General features: G+C 61.1%; 1 protein-coding gene across 1 annotated transcript; it reads left to right on the forward strand.

The window, feature by feature from the left end:
* The first annotated feature begins 581 nt into the window (after positions 1 to 581).
* On the forward strand, positions 582 to 2,270 carry LOC117855741 (heat stress transcription factor C-1a). The gene is made up of 2 exons (XM_034738117.2): positions 582 to 1,066; positions 1,202 to 2,270. Exons 1-2 carry the CDS (start codon positions 809 to 811, stop codon positions 1,895 to 1,897), a joined length of 954 nt encoding a protein of 317 aa, XP_034594008.1. The 5' UTR covers positions 582 to 808; the 3' UTR covers positions 1,898 to 2,270.
* Positions 2,271 to 3,221: the final 951 nt, after the last annotated feature.

Below are 3,221 nucleotides of genomic sequence, written 5' to 3' on the forward strand. Positions count from 1 at the left end.
TGAGCTGATAAGATGATCCCTAGCGAGCCGTAGCGATCAAGCCGGAAAGTGTCCATCCTGCGGGACTAGTCGTCGCCGCCAGATGAGCGTGCGCGGCACACACACTGCACGCTGTGACGATAGAAGGGATCGATGAGAGTCTTTTCGGGGGCACCCTAAAAAAAAGATCGATATCCTGCCTGCCGTGATAATAATCCTGACGAGAGCCCTCGGCGCCTGCTAGTATAGATTAGGCAGTCGGATTACCTGCATTTTTAATGCAGAGATTACCCGGCACCTTTCCGCTTTGGTCCAAATCAAAAGGCGCGCACAGTGCTCTTGCATCGCCTCAAATCCCACGCGATGGCGACGTACGGGCACCACGAGGCCGGGCGTGGGGGAAGGATCACGAGCACGCCACTTGTCACCCGCCGGAGCCGGCCAGCGGCGCTCCCCGCCTGGCGAGGCACCGAGAGCACGAGCTGCGGAGGCGACGGGGCGGCTCGCCATATGATATGCGCTTGGGCCCTGGCCCCTTTGCCGCGACTAGTTTAGCCATGTCCTTCCTGTCAGGCACGACGACGACGGCCATAATTAGTAACCCCTCCCGCTCCGGCCCCCCTCCGCCAGCAACCCCCCGCCCCCGCCTGCCTTTTGAGGGATTTAGACGCCCATCCATCCAGCTCGGAGAGCAGCGGCTAGCACGGGCGCTTGCTAGCTTCTTCTGCTCGCTGCAGAGCTGAGCGGACGGGGCTAGCGAGCGAGGCCGGCCGGCCGCCCGATCGCTGCTTCCTTTGCTATTCCTAATTTTTCTATCGGCTGGTGATCCATGGACGGCCTCCACACGGAGCTCGCGCTGGGGCTGCTCGGGTGCGGCGGCGGCGGCGGCGACCAGCTCCAGACGGCGCCGTTCGTGGCCAAGACGTACCAGATGGTGTGCGACCCGCGGACGGACGCGCTCGTGCGCTGGGGGAGGGAGAACAACAGCTTCGTCGTCGTCGACCCCGCCGGCTTCTCGAGGCTGCTGCTCCCCTGCTTCTTCAAGCACAGCAACTTCTCCAGCTTCGTGCGCCAGCTCAACACATACGTAAGTGCTCTGATTTTCCTGCGATCCAAGCTGAGGAGGCATCGATCGGCACTCAGATGCTATAGCAGGGGTTGCTGTCCGTCTTCCGCATATCTATGTCCTGTGCACTTACCTGGAGCCATGGATTCTCCGCAGGGGTTCCGGAAGGTGCACCCGGACCGGTGGGAGTTCGCGCACGAGTCGTTCCTGCGCGGCCAGACGCACCTGCTGCCGCGCATCGTGCGCCGCAAGAAGCGCGGCGAGGGCGGCGGGGGCGCCGCCTCCTGCTCATCCGTCGGCGAGGCGCAGTACGCCGCGGCCAGCTGCGCCATCCGCGGCGAGGATCACCAGGAGGGCCAAGATCAGGAGGAGCGGGAGGCGCTGCTCGAGGAGGTGCAGCGGCTGCGGCGGGAGCAGACGGCCATCGGGGAGGAGCTGGCGCAGATGAGCCGCCGCCTGCAGGCCACGGAGCGGCGGCCCGACCAGCTCATGTCCTTCCTCGCCAGGCTCGCCGAGGACCCCGACGGCGTCACGCGCCACCTCGTCGAGCAGGCCGCCGAGAAGAAGCGCCGCCGCATGCAGCTCTCCTCCCAAGCCATCTCCCCGCTCCCGCCCCCGCTCCTGGCGCTCGGCGGCAAGGACTGCGACGGCTGGCAGTGGGCGGAGCAGAAGCCGGCGATAGTCCTCCCCTCCTTCGAGCCCACCTCTAGCTACTGCGCCGTGCAGCAGGTGCCGGATTTCGGAGGTGGCAACGGCGGCGGCGGCGGCATCACCGGCATGGGCCTGACTGCTGACGACACCGCAGTGGAGATGCCCTTCCCGTTCTGCCTCCTCGGCCAGGGTTTCTTTTAACCTGCTGGTAAATCATGCACATGCACGTTCTACTTCTACCTCGGCCTCTGCTCACTCGTTTCTAGTTACTCCTGATCCTTGTACTCTGCAAATTAAACATTGCTCTTCTTCACATCGATATCATCCCATCCGATCACTATCGCAATTGAGCACAGATCATTACTGGCCGGCTGCTGTATCGATCTGTTGTATGTAATCGAAGAACCGATCGGGATCGACGATCATGTTCATTAGTCGTCTTTCTAGTAGTAGTTAGGCCTTGCATTAGTTGGTTCGGTTGGACATAGTAGTGTAGCGACTCTTCTTGTCCTCCAAGTTTGTAGGGTTTTCAAGGGATTAAACTAAGCTTTGCCCGCATTACTTTTGCTGCAAACTTTTCTGTCGACCTGTAATTGCTCGATGAAGAACCTGCTCTGCTGGTAACATCTGATCTCACACTTTAGCTCATTAGTTCATGCGAAACTGGTGTACATGTACTGCTGGGGAAAGCGTCTTCAGTACCGATTTCTAAACGCCATTTAGTACCGGTTGTGCAACCGGTATTGCTACTTCGGTACTAAAGGGGTACCAGGTCAAATAACCAGCACCAGAGCGCCGGAGCCCCATCCACAGCACCTGAGCCCTGCACCAGAGAGAGAGGGAGGGAGGCGGTGTACTTACGCTGCTCCTCAGCCTGCCGGTTGCCGCCACCGCTGGATCTGAGGGAGAGATGGCCGCTACTCCAAGATCCACGCACTCCTTGCTCTGCCACGCTTGCTGACACTCCGCCGCCACGTCCTCCCATCAGAGCTCCTTGCTCCTTGCCCTGCCGCCACTCGTTGCTCCGCCACGCCCTGCCAATGCTCCGTCGCCTCGCCACGCCCTCCCTTCTTGCTTGCGCCGCTCCTTGCCCCGCCGCCACCTCGCTACATGTAAGAGGTGAGGGGCGAGCGGATGGGGGAGGAGAGGGTGCTGATGGCAGGGGCGGCGGTGAGGGGATCGATCCGTGTGGGGGATGAAGGAGATTCGGGGGGGGAGAAGAGAGAGAGGCACGGGTGAGAGGCCGGATGAGGGGATGAGCGGATAAGTACGTGTGGGGAGGGGGTGAGCATGTGGTGAGAGAGAGAAGGGGGGCTGACGTGTGAGAGGAGGTACCCCTTTAATAGCGGGTGGAGGCTTCACCCAGTACTAAAGGTCACCCATTAGTACCGGGTGAAGCCTCCACCCGGTATTAGTAGCGGTTGGAGGCTTCACCTGGTACTAATGGGTGCGTGACCTTTAGTACCGGGTGAAACTTTCACCCAGTACTAAATGGGATCACAGGAGCTCCTTGGGGACTAGCCGT

The sequence above is a fragment of the Setaria viridis genome, chromosome 5, assembly GCF_005286985.2.
Source record: "Setaria viridis chromosome 5, Setaria_viridis_v4.0, whole genome shotgun sequence".
Taxonomy (NCBI): domain Eukaryota; kingdom Viridiplantae; phylum Streptophyta; class Magnoliopsida; order Poales; family Poaceae; genus Setaria; species Setaria viridis.